Source organism: Thalia democratica, chromosome 9 (assembly GCF_965202585.1).
Source record: "Thalia democratica chromosome 9, ktThaDemo2.hap1.1, whole genome shotgun sequence".
NCBI lineage: Eukaryota > Metazoa > Chordata > Thaliacea > Salpida > Salpidae > Thalia > Thalia democratica.
In genome coordinates, this window is record NC_139173.1 from 22,431,973 (window position 1) to 22,451,510 (window position 19,538).

At 30.3% G+C, this 19,538-nt stretch overlaps 1 protein-coding gene across 1 annotated transcript; it reads left to right on the forward strand.

The window, feature by feature from the left end:
- Positions 1–3,692: 3,692 nt before the first annotated feature.
- LOC145844923 (phosphoribosylformylglycinamidine synthase-like) lies at positions 3,693–16,595 on the forward strand. Its single transcript, XM_082952342.1, has 19 exons — positions 3,693–3,706; positions 4,796–4,906; positions 5,470–5,670; positions 6,072–6,165; positions 6,676–6,803; positions 8,337–8,561; positions 9,659–10,341; positions 10,639–10,881; positions 11,238–11,401; positions 11,623–11,697; positions 11,999–12,219; positions 12,872–13,197; positions 13,409–13,773; positions 14,011–14,218; positions 14,555–14,752; positions 15,084–15,237; positions 15,524–15,675; positions 15,827–15,958; positions 16,420–16,595. Exons 1-19 carry the CDS (start codon positions 3,693–3,695, stop codon positions 16,593–16,595), a joined length of 3,870 nt encoding a protein of 1,289 aa, XP_082808468.1.
- The last annotated feature ends 2,943 nt before the right edge of the window (positions 16,596–19,538 follow it).

Below are 19,538 nucleotides of genomic sequence, written 5' to 3' on the forward strand. Positions count from 1 at the left end.
GTACATGTTCTTCTTGACAACCACCGAGGACTTGTCCCGCCTGGAGTAAAACAAAGTGTCCCAGCACATGGGCTTCTTGGTCACGTGCTCGATGGACGAATACAGTGGCTCGTGGACGCTCTTGTCGAAAATTTCCCCGTTGGTGAAAAACCTGTTCTTGTCGTCGACCACGTCCAGGCCGACGCGGTAGGACGCGAGCCCGCCCAAGTTCGTGTCAAGCCGTCGGTGAAGTTGCGAAGCTGGTAGAAGTCGTCCCAGGTGGTTAAGGGCGCCAAGATCTCGCCCTTTTCCCTGCAGAACTCCTTGGCGCCGTCGCGCGACAAGCGGGTCTCGCTGTGAACGTCCCGCTGGTGGTGGTCACGGTGGCGTCCTCGCAGTGCTGCGGGGTGAAGAAGTAGTCGTACATTTTGCAAACAGAAAAGTTTTACGGGTTTTGGAATAGCTTGTGTTAGAGCGTTTGAAAATACGAATATAGCAGCTAAGTTTTGTTTGAAAATAACAAAACTAATTATTTTTTAAAGGTTGTTAGATTATGTATTAATATAATTTTAAAATGGAAACAAAGTTATCAGAAACACTAAAAAGTAAGAAAAACTTTTATAACAAAAAACAAATTAGCTCAGTTTTTAACTTAAAAGCAAATGTGTCTAGGCAATCTGTAAAAACTAGTTTGTTTTCCATTGGTAGGTGACTCAAGCAAAAGTAATAATAAAAATAATAATAAAATACTAGGTCTTTTTTATTATATGACTCTTTACTTACAACATATTTGCGAGCTAATGTTTTTACAGTAGTATAACAGTGTCGTCTGATCTTATAATATTTATAGAAAAAAATTGTAATGAACAGTGTAGATTTAACAGTGCATTTTTAACACTGAATTCAGCTCATCTGAACAACTTACAAACTATATTTTATATTTTAATCCGTGCACTCAAAAATTTAATTTAAAATACACTAAGCATAAATTTATAGATACTATGTATTTTTAGTTAGCACAACAGTTATAGATTAAAAAAGAAAATAAAACAATTGTCAAACTGTTTTTGTTAATTACCTTTAAATAAGCTTTGACTTTAATAATATTCTATTTTATGGACAAGCTTTTAAATAACAGACAAGTAATCTAAAGTAGCTTTCTATTGTTAATTTACAAATTACATTATACACTTTTATGGTCAGACATAAGCTTTTAACTTTCATATAACATAGCTGTTTTGAATTAAATAGAAATGTATAATTCATAAGTCTAAATAAAACTGATATTTCAAGAAAACCTTACTGAAACGTTGTTTATATGAACAGCTGAAAATTTTTATCGAACTAAATATATAACCGGTTTACCATAAACAACAATGCTTGAACAAAAAATATATTTTTTAAATTAAAAACCAGAACTGCTTCAAAAATAAAAAGCTTAGAACATTAAAAACTGTATATAAACAAAATTACAAGCATCTGTAGTTTTAAATCCTTAAAACTTGCCAGTATTACTTTAGTAGTTGTAAAACAACATGCTACAAAATTAAAAAGTTTATTTGAGATGAAATTCACAACTTAACAAAAACTACGTTAATTTACAACAAATAAAAATAGTAACTGACTCTCAATAGTTTTAAAAATTTTACCTGAACTGAAAAGTTCTGACTGCTTAACAAACAGGGTTACTCAGTCAGACGCGTACGAACTCTAAAACAGTATAGCCTTTGAAATAGTTTGATTGGCCTTGTATCACTTTTTATTTATAAATTTAATCAATCATAAATAAGTTCGAAACAGGTTACTGTATTCTAGACAAACTTTTTCATGCAAATTAGGTTTTATGAAAATAGGCTGAGTATCCAACTTCAATGTTAGCTATTAAATATTTTAAGGTTTAGTAGTTATCACGCCAGATACTTAAAAGAAAAATAGTACTTTTTTTTATCTGAGCTTGTTTTTCAAACATTTAGATATAGATAGTAATTTTTTGGTTACCTTAAAAAATAAATTGGCTCGTTTTTAATCAACTTCTTCTAAAGATCAAAGCTGTTTTTTATCAAAGAGTAGCTGTAAAAGTTATAAACAACTCGAAGTTTAAGTAAACGTGTTCTACCTATGTGTGTGAATTACTGCTTTATAACAACTAGGTTAGTTTTCTTATTTTTTAATATATGAACAGATGTGTTTTTTTTTTAAGCACCGTAAATTTTTTGATAAAAAAGTTTTTCTATGGATCATATCAATAAGTAATTGATAAACTTTTAAACTATCTTTTAAACTGTTAATTAGTTTAAATATAATTGTAGTAAATATAAACAGAGCACGTCAAATATTTCAATATTTTTAAAAGCCTACTCAAAGTAATGTGTAAGTGTGAAAAATTATTTTTTGATAAAATTTATTTTAGTTTAGTTTTGTGGAAGTTTTTAAAAATACTGTAAATAAGTATATTTTAAAACTCTCTTTAAACTTTACGAAAAAGTATACTTAAAAATAATATACTTAAAAATAAATGATAATAATAATAAATAATTACATAAAAATGATGTACTACGTAAAAATATCTTTAAAAAAAGACTTTTGAACTTAAATATATTTACTTTAAAATAAAATAGTACGTTCAAGCTTATTTAGTTAACGATTTAGAAGCATAGTACAAAATAGTTTATTGCTTTCGCGGGTAATTTGTTTGAAGAAACTATGTAGTTACAGCTTATTTGTAATATTATGAACAAAATATTATAAGTTATACTTCTTTCACACAATTATAAAACATAAAAGTTAAATGTTAAAAGTTTATGTAATTAACCTTATCAATTTTTTGTGGATTAAAAAGTAAATAAATAATTCAAAAATTTTATAATCAAATCGTTTTAATTATTTAAGTATTTCTGATGTTTTTCTACGTTTAGAAAAAAATCTGATGGTAATATGGTAAAAATTTTCAATATCAAATAACCAAAACCAATATAAGCAAAGAGTTTTTAATAATAGTGAATAGAAATTTTCCTAAAACTAACTCTATTTAAGAATATCTTAAGCAGAAAAGACATGAAGTTATTTACACATGTATCAGGGTAGACAAAAAACTTAGAATGGTAGAAAAACCTCAAGCTTTACAACTTTGGGCAAAAATAACTTGAAAAAATCTAAAGTTTGAGTCATTTGAAAATAAAATTAAAACACCTAAAACTATTAACAAAATATAAAGAGTTAAATTTTAAACAGTTTTCACATGTAAAATAATGAAATTTTTTTAGGTACAAAAGTTCTATCATATACAATAATTTTTTTGGTATCATTTTTTTTGTTATAAAACACTTAAAAAGTAGCATTACATACAGTATTTTAAATATTTTTATACCATTTAGGACAGTTTTTTTACCATAAGTTTAATTTTATACTATAAAAGGACAAAATAAACATGAACTTTCAAAATCCTGGAAGAAATTGAGATAACCTGGCAAAATGTACCAAAAGTATTTTGCAACCCTGTATAAAATACCCCAGGTGAATTAGAAATTATTTGTATGATGTTGTAAAATAAAATATAGGTCCTGGGCATAACATTAAACTGTTCTGGTGTATGACTCAATAACATAAAGTTTTTTGGTACACCAGGTCCTTGGACCAAACGTTTGAGAGTTTATTTTTTGTTCAATAAATAATATACACTTATTTTACAGAAAACAAATAGTATTAAAAACAAGATGAAACTGGAAAGGTTTTATACATTACTAAATCCATCTACTGTAAATGAAAAACTCCAAAGAAGTGTGAACTTTGATTTTAATAAAAATAAAACAGTTCAAGTTGAAAAATGCTTTTATGTAGCAACTAAAGATGAACTCTCATTAGATGAAAAAAAGTTAACTTTAATTATATACAATTTAAAAAAAGTTTAGGAAAATTACCTTAATCAGGGTTGCCAAAAAACCTTGAATCTTGAAAAACCTAGAATTTGACAATTTATGCTATAAACCTGGAAAACCTAGAATTTGACAATTTTTGAAAAGAACCTGGAATTTTGAATTAAAGTCACTAAAAAATCTGGAAGTTTAGACAATTTTTTCATGTAAAATAACAAAAGTTCAATTTGACAAAAAATCTATCATATACTTATAGACAAAAACTTTTGTCATCATTAGAAAAAAATTAATTTGAAAAACACATTTAAAGTAGCATTACAGTATCTTTTTAATATTGTTATACTATTTAAGACAGTTTTTTACCATATACTTAGTTTTAAATTAGAATATACCTAAAAACTTGTGTTTTTGAAAACCTGGAAGAAGTTTAGAAAATCTGAAAGAAATTTCTCAAAAACTTATGGCAACCCTAATAAATTTATATCAATAAGTTTTACTGTATATTGTTAGATTGAATCTTTCAAAATTAAAATGTTCAACTGTATAAACTTAAAACTTATATTTGTTTGCAAGTTAGACTTATGTTTATATCATCCAGAAAATTATCCATAGTAATAAATAACATTTGTGATTTTGCTTTTTATTACTATGCTCAATTAAGAAAATTAATAAAAAATTATACAACTAAGTAAAAATGTATTAAACTTTTAAAAAGGCTCTTTCATTTAATATTATGTATTTTTATATATTTCAAAACTATTAAACTAACAAGCATGCTTTTAAGTTTAAAATTAGTAAACTAATGGTATCCAATCTCCATTTTTTCTGTGTAGATTTTAGAACAAAATTTATTTTAAAGTTAAAATGTTTCAATTACAAGTTTTAATATTAGCAATTTACCAAAAAACATTCAATGTAAAATATGACTTGGTTTAATTTTACAGCAAGGTATTGTGGTTACTTCAAGCTCCAGGCTGTGAAAAAGTTTTTGCAGAATCACAACTAGAAAAACAAAATGAAAATTCACTCCATTTCATTGTAGAAGTTGGACCAAGGTTGATAGTAAATTAATAATCTTTAATTTAATAATAAGTTACATTTAATATTTATAAAATAGTGTAGGTGGAATATACATATCTTAAAGCATCACTTTTAATTTATCATTTTTAAACAAATTCATAAAGTTATTACTAAGGTTATTTGAATGCTACTAATATAAATAGTCTTATACAAATACAATATTTTTAAGTACAATGTTGTAAAACTATGTTTAAAATTATAAGATAAAACTGGTTTAACTTTTTGTAATTTTGAATTCGATTTTAAGATTAAATATCTTTACTTTCTAAAAAGTAATTATAACAAAACAACATAAGCAGTTTTTTTGTTATGTTTACACTTTACTAGAGTTTTTTTTTTATAGTGTTAAGTTTCTTTTAAAGTTTATATCATTAAAACTTGTAAACTTTAATGTTTTTGTTTTGTATTAATTATAAATGTATATTTTCTGTATATATTGTTTTGTTGCAATTTGCAACTTCAAACTTGCTTATACTTGTATTTGTAGAATAATCTCTTTGTGTTGTTAATACTTAATCCAATTGTTCATGCTTTTCAGATTAAACACAAGAACTCCATTTTGCACTAATGTGACGTCGATATTCACAAACGTCGGTTTGGAGGTTGTGGAAGCTGTTGAAGTGTCAACAAGATACAAAATCCAGCACAACGTGGATGAGTCTGGTGATTCCTGCTACGGAAGATCTTACTGGAACAAGTTGATCCTGGAGACTTTCCATGATCCCATGCGTCACATTGTGTAAATAAATAATTTCTATACTTATGCTCATGTCTCTATAGTATTTATTCTAAAAAAACAAATTATACTATTTCAAATTCAGTTTTCTGATGTGTAACACTATACAAACTAATATTACTCTGCTAAAAGTATTAATTTTTAACTGACTTATATATATATTTTTTAATTTTGTTCTTAATTATATTATTTTTATTTTTTTTTTTTGAAACTTATTTAATAATTTTTTTTTACCAAAGTAATTACTCTTGAGGAAAAATGTCTACTTGTTTGATTGTTTCAAAACAAATTAACTTGTTATCAATAAATATTTACTTAGAAATAAAAACAAGTTTCGTTCAAAATTTAAACAGCATACAAGAACAAATTTATTTATTTAAGCAAGTAAGCTTGATTTTTTAAAGGTATGGTGAGCCATTGACCAAACTAACGAAAGAAGTGAAGAATGTTCCTTGGGTTGAAGTGGATGTTTTAGAAAGAGGTGCTGAAGCTTTGAGGGTATGTTATTATGTGCTTAAAATTTTGAACTTTGTCATAAAAATGCTTAGTAACTTTTAAAAGTTGTCTATGAGATGGTAATAAAACCATTAAACAAAATACTCTAAAATAAGCTCACTTTTATTTAGATTTAATAATGACTTTATCATTTAGCATAATTGTATTGTTAAAAGCGAAACTCAGATAAAAAAAAATAAAGATATAGTCTTTTTTTAGACAAGTTACAAAATCTGCTAATTTTTTAAATTTTTTGTTTTAAGATTTAGAGTTTTGTGCTTATAAGGATGCTGAAAAAATAATTAAATGTATCAGAAGTTTGTTTTTTTTAAAGTTTACTTTTATACTTATATTGTAATTTACAATTTTCTCTAAATAGTCTTTAATCTAAATTATTTTTTTGTTAGTTTGTACATAGCAAGTAAACACTACTTGCTTTGCTAAAAAGTCTTTGTTCACATAAATTAAATAAATACTAAAAGTAGCATTTGACGTAATAAACTTTAATTGCAGGAAGCTTCAGATGAAAACGGGTTTGGTTTCGATGATTGGGACATCAAATTTTACTCGCACATGTTTCAACACAGCCTCAAAAGAAACCCCACAACTGTTGAGTGTTTCGACTTGGCTCAGTCTAACAGGTTTTACTTTATGTTTTTACTTGTATACTGGGTTGTACAATTTTGTTTTACTATAAATGAGTTTACTTCATAACTTTTACAATGCAGTTATAGTTTTGTCTATTCATCAACAGAAACTTTGTAATTTTTAAATTTTTTCTTACTCGTAAGAAAAATGATAGAGTTACCCAAATTGTTCTATAAGTACTAAATAGAAAAAGAAGGGCGATAATAATTTACTGGGCAGTTTTTTTGCAACTTTTTAAAAAATCTAATTTGAAAAGTAAAGTTCCGTGAATGACAAATTACTTGAAAGTTTAATATCTTTAATTTATAAATAGATTTGTTTGCAGAGTGTTTTGAGAAAATTAGGCAAAAATACTTAATGATTTTTGAACATGGGTTTTCCATAAAAAAGTTTGCTAATTTCAACTTAACATGCCTTGGTTAAGTGTTTTATTATCACTTAAGCAGCTTGATTTTAAGCTTTGCTGTTTTTGATTGTTGTATTTATACTATTTTAACAATTAAGTTTTTAACTACTAAAAGCTAACCTTTTTAAAAATCGTGACTGTCACTCATTCTTGGTGGTCATGCCTACTGTGTGTTCTTCCCATGACTATATTTATGATAATCACTTTCTTATAAACAAAAGAAGATTTATTTTTTATTATATAGATTATTTAAAGCTCTATTTTTTTGTTTTTTTTTTAATTGAAAAGCTTTCTAGAAGTTTAAAATAATATTACATTGACATATGTATTGAAAATATGCATTTAAATGTAACTTTAATAAAATTTACGAAAATAAATTTAATTTTACGAGATATTGTCATTAAATATTAAATACATTCGATCATGGGAAAAGTTTATTAACCAAAAATGGGTAATTTCTTGGTAAGTTTGGGAAACCTTGTCTTTCTAGAATCTTTATACTTTATTAAGTATCAAACTCAAAATCAAAAGGACTATCTAATAAAAGTCTAAAGTGTTATTAGCTTTTGAAAAATATCAGGATTTCCTGAAGTGGGCCATTAGCAGCAAAGGGACTATGAGGTCATAATTTGAAACTTACACTAGATATTCTGGATTGGTGACGAAGAGCAAAAAAATGGTGTTAAGCGTTTTTAATGGTAGTTTTGAAACTTTACTAGATATTAAACTAAAAAACTAAAAATTTAGGAAATTTAAGGGGCCATAAGCTGTAGAAGGGGAAGTCACAAGGTCCTAATTTAAAACTTACACTAGATATTTTGAAGTTAATGATTAAGAGTAAAAAAAAGGTCTTAGACGTTTTTAATGGTAGTTTTTTGGAATATCTTGTTAGAGGGGGCTATAGCTGTTTTAATTTATATAAAGGGGGTCTTTTGAAAAAAAGTATAAGTAAAATATTATAGTTTTGAAATTGTTACTGTGAAAAAAAAATTAAAGCTTTAATAAGAAAAAATATAGTCTTAAAAGAAGCTAATTCTAATACACCACAAGCGTAGAGTACAGTCAAACCAAAATAAAGTTTCAGAAAAATTTAGATATTCAAAAATTATTTTATTTGCAGTGAACACAGCCGGCACTGGTTCTTCAAGTCCCAGCTCGTAATCGACGGCGAACCGAAGGAAAAGTCCCTCTTCCGAATGGTACAGGGGACGCTGGAGCACAGCAACCCCAACAACGTCATCGCCTTCCATGACAACGGAAGCAGCATCGAGGGTTTCGACGTCACTTGCCTGACGTCAGAGCAGCCGAACAAAAGCGGCAAGATGGTGAAAAGGAGTGAGAAAAGGTTTGTTCAAAAATACTCGCAATGACAAATTTTGATTTGTAATATTTGTTAGGTAATTTTTTCATATTTTAAATCAATTATAAAAATTCAAACAGATAATTCATAAAGTTAGTTTTTTATATACTGCATCTGTACTTGTAATTCATATAATGTTTATATTTTGCCAGTCATATTACCTCGACATGCGTTTTTTAGTTTTTAGTTTTAATTGAGATTTTAAAAATATCAATTAAGATCTACAAATCTTTATTTATTTTTTAGTAGTACTAGTTTAGTTATGTATATAAGTTTGTAATAATTGTATTTTAATCTAGTTTGAATTTACTTTAAAATTAAATTATAGATTTAAAATGTAGTACCAAGTTCTGTAAATAATTTACCACTTTTTTTTTCTAAAACTGTTACTGAATTTTAACTTTGATAACTGTTCTATTTTACTAGACTTAATACTTCAATTGTCATAAATATTGTATGAGAATGTTTAATCATTAGCACGCTTTGAAAAAGAGCCGCTAAGTTTTAAATAGGTCATCACCTATCTGAATTAATTCAAACCAAAATAATTGCTGTTTGAAAAAAGTTAAATTAAAAATTTTATTTTTTTATTTTACATTTAAACACTACCTATCAACGTTGCTATAGAAATGTTCTGAAGTTATTATGAAAGTATATTTTAAACTTTTTCGACTTAAGTAATTGACTACTTTATAGGATATTTGTTATGACTTTTGATTTATTAAAGTTAAATTGCAACTTTTATTGGTTAGCTACTGAAATAGATTTTTTCTAGTATTAAATAAATTTTAGTCAAGTTTTTTTTTGGCTGTATCTTAAGGCATACACAAAGTTTACTTCAAACCAAATTGGTGCTAAGATCATCCTCATAAAATTGATAAAGACTGATTATTTGCACTTAATAATTCTGTTTTAAAAATGTTTATAATGTTTTTTAACAAAACCAATATAACTTATACACATTTAAATCTGCATGAGAATCGATTGTTTACTTCTTTACTGATATGTAACTTAAAATTGAAATACAAACTATACTCAAAACGTCATCTTCGGAATTAATATTTAATTTTTTATACTTTCAGACACCTCACCTTGACAGCAGAGACCCACAACTTTCCCACCGGGGTCGCCCCCTTTCCGGGAGCCGCCACCGGAGTGGGAGGGCGACAGAGAGACACTCACGCCATCGGCAGGGGCTCGCACATGGCGGCGGCCACCGCGGGCTACTGCGTCGGAAACCTGAACCTGCCGGGCACGGAGGGCAACATCACGTGGGAGGACCACGGGAAACTACCCAAATCGAAAGCGCTCGCCGACGCGAAGGTGATTGCGGTGGAGGCGAGCGACGGGGCCAGTTGCTATGGGAACCAGTTTGGGGAGCCGCTGGTGGCGGGCTTCTTCCGCGCAGGAGGGGTGACTTTAGGGAATGAGCGGTTCGAGTGGGCGAAACCGATAATGTTCAGCGCCGGGCTGGGCTCCATAAACTCCCGGATGTGCGATAAGATTCAGCTGGGAAGAGAAAATGATCACAAGGGGATTTTCGTGTGCAAGATCGGCGGGCCGGCGTACAGCATCGGGGTGGGCGGAGGAGCGGCGTCGTCCAGGGTTCAGGACGAGGAAAACTTGGGGAGGGACTTGAAGGCGGTGCAGAGAGGCGACGGGGAAATGGGCCAGAAGCTGAACCGGGTCGTCAGGGCTTGCATCGAGATGGGGCCGGAATTGAACCCGATTTTGTCCATTCATGACCAGGGAGCCGGTGGAAACGGTTGGTTGAGCACAAATAAGAATGTAGCTTGTATGTGAATTAACAATATTACTATTGTTTTTTTTACCCCACAGCTGATTTTTTGTTTTATCAAAATCTTTTTTATGTTTGTATTTTTTTGATGAGAACAATCATGTTTACAATGAAAAAAAAACTTTAAATAAATAGCTGTTATAGTCTGTTTTATTAATCAGCTCAAGTTGATTGTTATAGAAATCTATGTAAACCATGGTAAAGTTTGTAAGCTAAAAAACTAAAAAAAATCAATACATTTGATAAAGTATTTAATCAAATTAGGAAACGTGATCAAGGAAATAGTCGACCCGAGCGGCGCCGTCATTTTCACCGAAGCCTTCACCAAGGGCGATTCATCTATGACGTCACTGGAGCTGTGGACGGCGGAGTACCAGGAATCGGACTGCATCCTGGTTGCTAAGGACAACTTGCGCATCGTCAGGGAGATTTGCGAGAGGGAGAGATGCGGGCTGGATGTTGTTGGGAGGCTGACTGGAGACGGGAGGGTCGTTCTCACTGAACAAGGTTTTTTTGATTGTTAATTAATGTTATTAGTTGTACATTTTTCTATAATAATTTTTATTTTGTTATTATGTAATAAAGTCTATTGCCTCGACTTGAGTTTAAAAAAATTTAATGTTTTGTTTTTGTTTAAAATCACGAGATTACTAAAATTTCTATTAAGTATGAGTATAATAGTATAAATAAGAATATCTGTATAGTTTTAGAATAAAATATTTTTGTTTAATTTTGTTGACACTTGTTAAAGTTTTAAGTGTTTTTAATTGTAACAGTAATTTTAATTACAAAGTTTGTTGAAGTAAAAGTTGTTGTGTCTAAACTAAATACAAGTACTAATTTTAAACACTTTTAAATTTAAGAATTGACAAACGGCGAGCTTCCATTAAACGAGGACTTGGATTTGGAAAATAGAGACAAAATTCCAGTTGACTTTAACTTGAAGACTTTGTTTGATGACAAACAGAGAAAATTTTTCGAATTAAAAACTGTTCCCCGAGCTACAAAGCCCTTGGATTTAGAAAATGTTAGTTTTTTTTTTTGCATAAAGCCTATGACAAAACCTTTTATGATTTTATCTTGACAAATACCACAGTGCATTTTGAATAATTTTAAAATGTTTTAGATGATTATTACACATTTTTTTTTGTTTATTAATACCTTACTCTGTTATGTTTCAACTACAACTGGACCACGTTGGAATTTTTATCCTAACATATATTTAATCTAATGTTATATTATTTTTAGGTCGATTTTTTGGAAGCGCTTTCTAAAGTACTAATGCATCCTTCAGTCGGAAGCAAAAGATTTCTCACAAACAAGGTTTGTATAAAATAAACAACCTTGTCTTAAAGAAAAAAACTAGTTTAAAACGATTAGTTACGTTTATCTGAGTATTTTTTAAATATTATTTTCAGTAAAATTATTTAAAAACTTACATAACATTTATTAATATCATAAGCAAAAAACCTGTTTTTATATTTTTATCACTTGTCATTTTACTTTTTCTAGTTGTTTACAATTAACAAGTTGCCAACTATTTTTCCATTAACTATTTTCTTGCACCAATAACTAATTAGTTAGCATTTAATAACAAAGACAAAAAATATTTTTTATCCGCAAGGTGGACAGGAGCGTGACGGGTCTGGTTGCCCAGCAACAGTGCGTCGGTCCGCTGCACACCCCGCTCAGTGACGTTGCGGTGACATCACTGAGCCACTTCGACGCGGTCGGCACGGCGACGTCGATCGGTGAGCAGCCGATGAAGATGCTCTGTGACGTCACAAAGGGAGCGCGGATGTGCGTGGCGGAAGCTCTCACCAACATCGTGCTCGCCCCAATAACGTTGTTTTTAAATAATAATATTGTTTTAATTGTTTAAAACTTAAATTTTTTTTTAAAGGTTATCATGTTTTTACTAAATACCGATTTAAAGTTTTTCTTAATTCTTAAGCCATAAAAAGATATACATTAGTTACTTTCTAGATTGTACTTAATCTTAAATTTATATATATATATATATATTGATAAGTGAAATTCATGAAATTAAGCACTTAGTACAGCTATGTATCTTATTTCATTATTCAAACTTACTCTTATTTTGAAAATTTCTTTGCTAGCTGCCAAATGCATTTTAAAACAAAACAAAGTTTAAAATAGTTTTTAAGAAAAAAGGAAGCAAATCTGTTTAGCACTATGATTCCTGCATAAAACTAGTAAAAATTAAACCTCTTCCATTAAAAGTATTTTTCTACTTCAGTTATTATTTATATTTTCTCAATTCTTCTTATAGTTTAGTCTTTACTAAACACCTCTTTATAGATTTTTTTTTAATCATACAAGTTATCTAAGATTTTTTTTTTGTCAGCTTAAATCTTGTAAACATATAGTAAACTTTGGATAACTTATAATTATAATCATTACACAACGATTAAATGTATTTGTTAGAGTAAAATAATAACAGCAAAAACCTTAAATTTATTTTTCTCCCCGCTAGAGACATCCGGGACATCAAATGCAGCGCCAACTGGATGTGGCCGGCGAAAATGGCGGGGGAGGGCTCGAACTTGCACGAGGCCTGCGCAGCCATGTGTGACGTCATGCGCGAGCTGGGGGTGGCCGTCGACGGGGGCAAGGACTCCCTCACCATGGTTGCCAAGGTGACGGGGGAGGATGGGGCGCAGTGGGTGAAGTCGGTGCCCTCGCTGGTCGTCTCGTGCTACGCGCCCTGCCCCGACATAACCAGGGTGGTGACGCCAGATTTAAAAAGGAAAAATTCCTCGCTCGTCTGGGTCCCGTTTCAGAGGGAAATTCCCGTCTTAGGTAAGTTTTTTGCGCTAATAGAATAAATTTAAAAATATTTATAGTAAACCTAATATCTGAGATATCATTTAAGTCTAATAAGTTACGAAAGTTATAAAAATATTAGTTAATATTTTAATGCTTAAACATTTATTAGAAGATACTGACAAAAAATTCAGGTTAAAATCTTAAATAATAATCAAAATTAAGAAAATTTATACAACATTCGTAGGCGGTTCGGTTCTCGCTCACTGCTACCAGCAAGTGGGGAGAAAGTGCCCCGACCTCAGTGACGCAACAATGTTCGCTTCCGCCTTCAACGTCACGCAACGGCTGATTAAAGAACTTAATTGCGTCGTTTCCGGTCATGACGTAAGCGACGGCGGCCTCGTCACCGCCGTTCTCGAAATGTCTTTTGCAGGAAACGTCGGCGTTGACGTATTTATGACGTCACAATGTAATGAATTGTTGGAGGTGATGTTCACCGAAGCGTGCGGCGTCGTCATGGAAACGGAGGACGCCGAGTTCATCGTCAGGCAGTACAAAGAAGCTGGCGTCGACGCGGTGGTCATCGGAAAAACCAACGAAAACAGAACGGTCAGTTGATTGCTTTTAAAACAAAAACTTACTGTATCAATTAGTTTATCTAAATAAAGCTAAAAAAAAGATAATTATATACTTTGTTGAACCTTAAAAAAATCATTTGATTTTTAAATTATAATCTCAATAGTTATGGAAAAAGCTTACTCTAAAAATGGTTCAAGCTGTAGTTTTGTTAAAGTACTTAACGAAACATTTAACATAAGAAGGCAGCACAACAAGCGGTGTTTTCAGATATCGATCAAGTTCAACGAGCAAGTTGTCATGGAGCCGACCAACGTCAGAAAGTTGGCGGCAAAATGGGAGTACGCCAGTTTCCACATTGAGAAAATGCAGTGCGACCCCAAGTGTGCGCAGGACGAGATGGATTTTCTCAATAACGTTGAAAGCAATCCCAAATACGAGTGCAACTTCGATTTGCTGCAGTACATACCCGATAATGGTTACTTCTTATATTTGATGTTTATTTTTTTGTTTTTAACAGTATTCTTGATAAAAATATATTTAAATCTTTTGCATAGAAAAGTTATATAAACTATATTGAAAAACTACCAAAAACTAGCATTATTAAACAGTGGCTACTTATTTTGCTTGGAAATATTAGTTGAAATGCTTTCTTCATGTTATTTTGCACAACATTTTTTACAGTTTTTAAAATTTAAAATTAATTAAATATTTTTTGAAGTGTTACAGAAAGCGTCAACTTGAAAAAGTGAAAAAGCTCCGATGTGGTTATTTAATTAGTTATGATAAAATATTTTATTTGCAACTCGAACAGAACTGAAAGTCGCCGTCATCAGGGAGGAAGGGAGCAACGGCGACAGGGAGATGACGTCGGCGTTCGTCGAAGCCGGTTTCTCCTGCTATGACGTCACCATGAGCGACCTGGTGACGTCACGTGTCGACTTGAGGCGGTTCAGGGGGGTCGCTTTCGTCGGAGGGTTCAGTTACGCGGACGTGCTCGGCTCTGCTAAAGGTTTTGTGTTGAAATATTTTAAAATTTTAGTTCGGTCGTTATATTTAGTCGTTTTAAAGTCCCTAAAGTAATTTAACTTTTTATTGTCTTAAGTTTTTTTTTATTTCTTTAACTCCCTGTTTCTTTTATTCTTTTGAATTTTGAGCTCCGACGTATAACTCAACTGAGAAAAATTGCTGATATCAGCCAAAAATTCATTCTTGTTTCTATTCAAAAAATTATAAACGCAGAAGTTTTTTTGTACAATATCTAGCAAATCTAAGTAGTAGTTGTAAACTTAAACTTTGTTATTTCTAAATTAGTTAAATTAATATTTTTTTAAATTCTAAAGGTTGGGCTTCCTGCTGTCTTCTCAACACTCAAGTTCGAGATGAACTCGACCGTTTCAGAAGGAGAAATGACACTTTTTCAATTGGCGTGTGCAACGGTTGCCAACTGATGACACTTCTCGGTTGGGTGCAAGATGACAAAATAAGTGATCACAAGTGAGAAATTTTATATTTGCTGACTGATATTTTTATTAGGTGAATGCATTTTAGTAGTTCTATTTTTGAGTTGAATGAGTTTGTGTGTCTCTGTTTAAGTATTTTTTTTTTACAAAATTTTAGATTGTAGAAATAGGTAAAACTACAACAAAGTTTCTCTAAAAACCCAATTTAATTTCCATTCACAAGGTACAAATAATCAAAAATATGTCAAATTAAATAACGTGCAATATTAAACGCATTGGTATGTAAGCATAAAAACATTCTCATCCAAACATTGCAGCAGGCTCGAGCAGCCTTCGTGCCATCTGACCTTCAACACTTCGAAGAGGTTCGAATCGCGATTTTCTACCGTTGAGATTCAAGATTCGACGAATTCGATCATGTTAAACGGAATGCAGGGAATGAGAATGGGAGTTTGGGTGGCTCATGGTGAAGGTTTGGAGAAAAAATTTATATTAATAATAAATTATTGATTTTTTTTCTATATTAATGTAAAAAAATTAAGTTTATAAAAAAAAGATTTAAAACGACTTGTTTTAAATTTTATGAATCGTAATAATTTAATTAATTTAAGCAATATTTTCAGGCAAGTTTAAGTTTAAAAACGACGAAATAATGAACAAATTACTGCAAAATGGTCAATCGCCCATCAGATATGTTGATTTTGAGGGGCAAGTTACGACACAGTACCCTCACAACCCCAACGGTTCCCCAAATGGTCAGTTGCTATAGTGATTTCACTAATGTTTGTTACAATTTTATAGAAAACAATTTTGAGAAAAAATTTGGCTAAAGTTTAAAAAAGCTATAGTTTTAACAAGAATACGTTACAATCTGTGCGTTTGGAAAGCATTTAAGAAACAATTAATACAATAAATAAAGAAGCGTTTTTAATAAATCTGTAGTCAAGTTGAATATGGATAGCTTCAAAGACCTGCAAATAATTTGCTCATGTCAAAAGAAGACTTCTTTTTTATATATTTGTTAAACTATACCCTAACCCACCTTACCCAAACATGTAACAAATAAATTGGAAAAAAGTTTTAATAATCAAAATGACATGAAAAAATGTAGTCAAAATAAATCTTATTTTGATATATGCAAATGAGTTGCAGGTTTTCGAAGTTTCCCGTTCAATATTATGCTAAATTAATTTTATAAAATAAAAATTCTTAACAGGGATTGCAGCATTGTGCTCCCCAGACGGTCGCCACCTAGCGATGATGCCCCACCCCGAAAGGTGCTTCAAAATGTGGCAGTTTCCGTGGCAACCGTCAAACCTCCGACACGAAAAAGGGAATTCACCGTGGATGAGAATGTTTCAGAACGCCCACTTGTGGTGCAAAAATAACTGAATAATAGGTTTTTTTTTCTGTAAATAATGAAAACCTGTGTTTCTTAGTTAGGAAATTCTTTTAATTTTCTATCTCTTCACTTGTTTTTAGGGAATATTTTATTGGGTAAATTTTTTTTATTATCTTAGGTTTATTTAAATACAACTGGTGCACATTTTTTCTGAAAACTGTAAATCATAACTTCACTCTAATTTTACATATTCTCAAAGTTGAATTAATCAAATACTTTTAAACTATTTTAAAACAATTTAGCATTTTATATTAAAACAAAATGTTTTTAAATGTAAATATTTTTCATTTCCTCGTAAAGTGAATCAATGCTAAATAATTTGTGTTTAAATAAAGTATGCTCGTTGTTTGAATTTGAAACGTATCAATATATGAATTATTACTATTAGGTGAAATTATGATTTATTAAGATCAGCCTATGCGTTGGAAATATTTCTATTATATAATTTTTGGTTTGAAGAAGTATCAAGTGACTATTTATTAAATTATAAACAAAAGTAAAATGTTGATTGAGGAAAAAATAATGTTTTTGTGTAAGAGTTTAGTTAGTTTTTGTAGAAACCAAAAATAAATAAAATTAATGATAATCACATATAAACTTTGATAACTTAATGCAAAATAAAAAACATAGTTCAAAAAAAGCTATTGAAAACGCAGTAAAAATCATATTATTATTGTAAGTTTATTGTCATATGAAGGACCCAGGCATCAAAACCTAGGCCACTTACACAGAAAGACATACAACAAAAAGACAAAAATAAACCAAAATTGTACATTAACTGAGTTTAACTAATTAAAGTTTAAAAATTAACAAAAAAACACAAAAATTATAACACAAAATTTATAATTCCGGTGCTTCCGAAAAGAGAACAACAATATCCTACTTCAACTTCACCCAAACAGATGGTTTCACTCCAAAACTGGTTTCACTTTCATTCGAACGACTGGCTTCACATTATTTGAACAACTGGTTCAGCTTTCATTTGAGTAACCGGCTTAACTTTTATCCATACAACTTGTATCACTTTTATTCGTTTAACTAGAACCGCTTTTATTTGAACAACGTTTTTCATTTTTTTTAGGAGAGCCTGCTTCATATTTACTTTAAAATCTTTAATACTCAGATAACTCAGCGTTTGTTGGACTTTCGTAGTAGCTGATAAATGTTGAGAACACTGACTATAAACAAAACTTAAGAACCCAAGGCCTCTAGCACTTTAAGAGCCCAATAAACTATGTATTAAGGAACAGGTTTTGTTATACACAGAGGAAAGGCGCCGCTAATAAAATAAAGCTATAGGTTAAACCAAATTAGACAAATACAACCAGTGGTTAATGAAGAAATAACAACAAAAAAAAAATCACTTATGAATTTTGCTAACAAAATATTTATTTAAATCAAACTTTTTTAACCTTAACCGAAAATGCTCAACTTTTTTACAAGAGACTAATTCGTTTGGAAGCTTGTTCCATAATTCAACTGAACGATAAAAAAAAGAATTATGCCAAACATTATTATTGAAATTATGTCTGCATGTAAATTTTCTGCTGTTACCTCTCAGTAAATAAGTACATTTATGAGGTTCAAAAATAGACTGTAAATTAATTGTAGTTTCACTATTAATCAGTTTGAAAAAAGTAATTAAGTCAAACTCAATCCTTCTATACTCTAAAGACTTTATACCAAGTTTTGAGAGTCTATCAAAATAAGATGTGTATGAGATGTTACAACGGTTGAAGACTATTCTTGTATATTTTCTTTGAATGGATTCAAGATGGTTAATATCTTTCTTCAGGTATGGAGACCAAATTGGTGTGTTGTATTCTAACTTAGGACGAATGTAAACGAGATAAATTTTTTTGAGAATGTTTATATCTGTAGATTTAAAACTCTTTAAAACTTGAAAAGAAATAGTTGATGCAATTTGATAAACGTAATTGATATGGTGGTTCCATTTTAGGTTTTCAGCAATAAAAATTCCCAGATCTTTAAACACTTTAGTTGAAGGTAACCTTATGTTGTTTATTCTAAATTCAGAAGTGATACTAGATGTATTTTTTTGAATGTTTAGAACCTGACATTTACTAGGATTTAAAACTAGTTTTCTTTCTTTTAGCCAATGATAAATTTTATCCAAAGATTTTTGTAGAATTGTGTTAGAATGGCTAAAAATTTTTGTATCGTCTGCAAAGAGATTTATGTTGCTATCGACATCTACTTCTAAAGCTATATCATTGATATAAATTATAAATAAAAGTGGGCCAATAACCCCTCCTTGAGGCACTCCACTGAAAACAGGCAAAGACTCTGAAAAAGTGTTACCAATAACTACTTTTTGGGTTCTGTTTTCAAGAAACTCTTTGAACCAGCTAACTAAACTTTTATGAATTTTGTATTGAGTTAAAGTCTTTATTAGTTTAAAATGGGATACAGAGTCAAAAGCCTTTTGAATGTCTGTGTAAATAACTTTAGTTGACTTATTGCTTAGAAATGAAACCAACCATGAGTGTAAGCAATTCAACAGTTGATAACTAGATGATCGATTAGGTAGAAAACCAAACTGTTTATGTGAAATTAGCTTATTTAAAAAAAGGTGATCGAGTATTTTTAGAGAAATTATATGTTCGAAAATTCTACAAAAACTGCTTGTTAAAGAAATGGGTCTGTAGTTTAAAGGGTTATACTTACTACCTTTTTTGTGCACTGGTATGACATATGAGACTTTCCACTGGTTTGGTACAGAGGATGTAGCTAGTGAACAATTAAAAATTAGTGAGATTGGAAGAATTAGGGAATAAATAGTACGTTTAATAAAATATGAAGGAATGTTTTCAGGCGTTCTGATTATTTTATTTTTTAAATGATTAACAGACTTAATTATTTCATCATTGCTTATGAAGAAGTTTTTCATTTCCAAACACTTCTTACTAACA

What these genes read in the sequence shown, in the direction of transcription:
- LOC145844923 (XM_082952342.1), top strand. An exon ending in AGCCCTTGGATTTAGAAAAT is followed by an intron (nt 11,402 to 11,622) that starts GTTAGTTTTTTT and finishes TATTATTTTTAG; the next exon opens with GTCGATTTTTTGGAAGCGCT. An exon ending in GACAAAATAAGTGATCACAA is followed by an intron (nt 15,238 to 15,523) that starts GTGAGAAATTTT and finishes ACATTGCAGCAG; the next exon opens with GCTCGAGCAGCCTTCGTGCC.